The 407-nt window shown below is 36.9% G+C and overlaps 1 protein-coding gene across 1 annotated transcript; it reads left to right on the top strand.

Annotated features, from left to right (window-relative positions):
- Positions 1-81: 81 nt before the first annotated feature.
- On the top strand, positions 82-400 carry PHALS_14489 (uncharacterized protein; the record flags this gene model as incomplete). Its single annotated transcript, XM_024730309.1, has 1 exon — positions 82-400. A coding segment is annotated over one exon (319 nt), but the record flags the coding sequence as incomplete, so codon positions are not given.
- Positions 401-407: the final 7 nt, after the last annotated feature.

The raw sequence follows: 407 nt of genomic DNA, 5'->3' as shown, positions 1-407 counted from the left end.
CGATATGGAGCTGGTGATGTAGTTGGATGTGGCATTTTGTTCGATACAAACACATTTTTCTTTACGTTAAATGGAAAGTTAATGGGAATGTTAGCAGCTCGATCAATTTACGATTTGGATGATTTTGAAGCTATAGAAATGATGTATGAAGAAGATTTTGAAAATGAAGACGAAGAGGAGCATGAAAAAGAGGAAGTGGATGAAGGAATGGGAATTTTATTAGATCGAATAAATGATGTTGATATGGACAATCTGGACGCTCGAGCGGATGATAAGAAAGCTTTGTTTCCAACTGTGAGTCTTCATGGAGTGGGAGAGTTGGTGCACGGAGTGTTTGATTTAAATTCGTTTTTGTTTGATTTGTCAAGTTTTGAACAGCAAATTCAACAAGAACGACAATGTGCGTT

This window comes from Plasmopara halstedii (genome assembly GCF_900000015.1).
Source record: "Plasmopara halstedii genome assembly, contig: Scaffold_905, whole genome shotgun sequence".
Lineage (NCBI taxonomy): Eukaryota > Oomycota > Peronosporomycetes > Peronosporales > Peronosporaceae > Plasmopara > Plasmopara halstedii.
The sequence above is the reverse complement of the archived record's forward strand: the minus strand, read 5'-3'. Positions and strand labels throughout refer to the sequence as shown.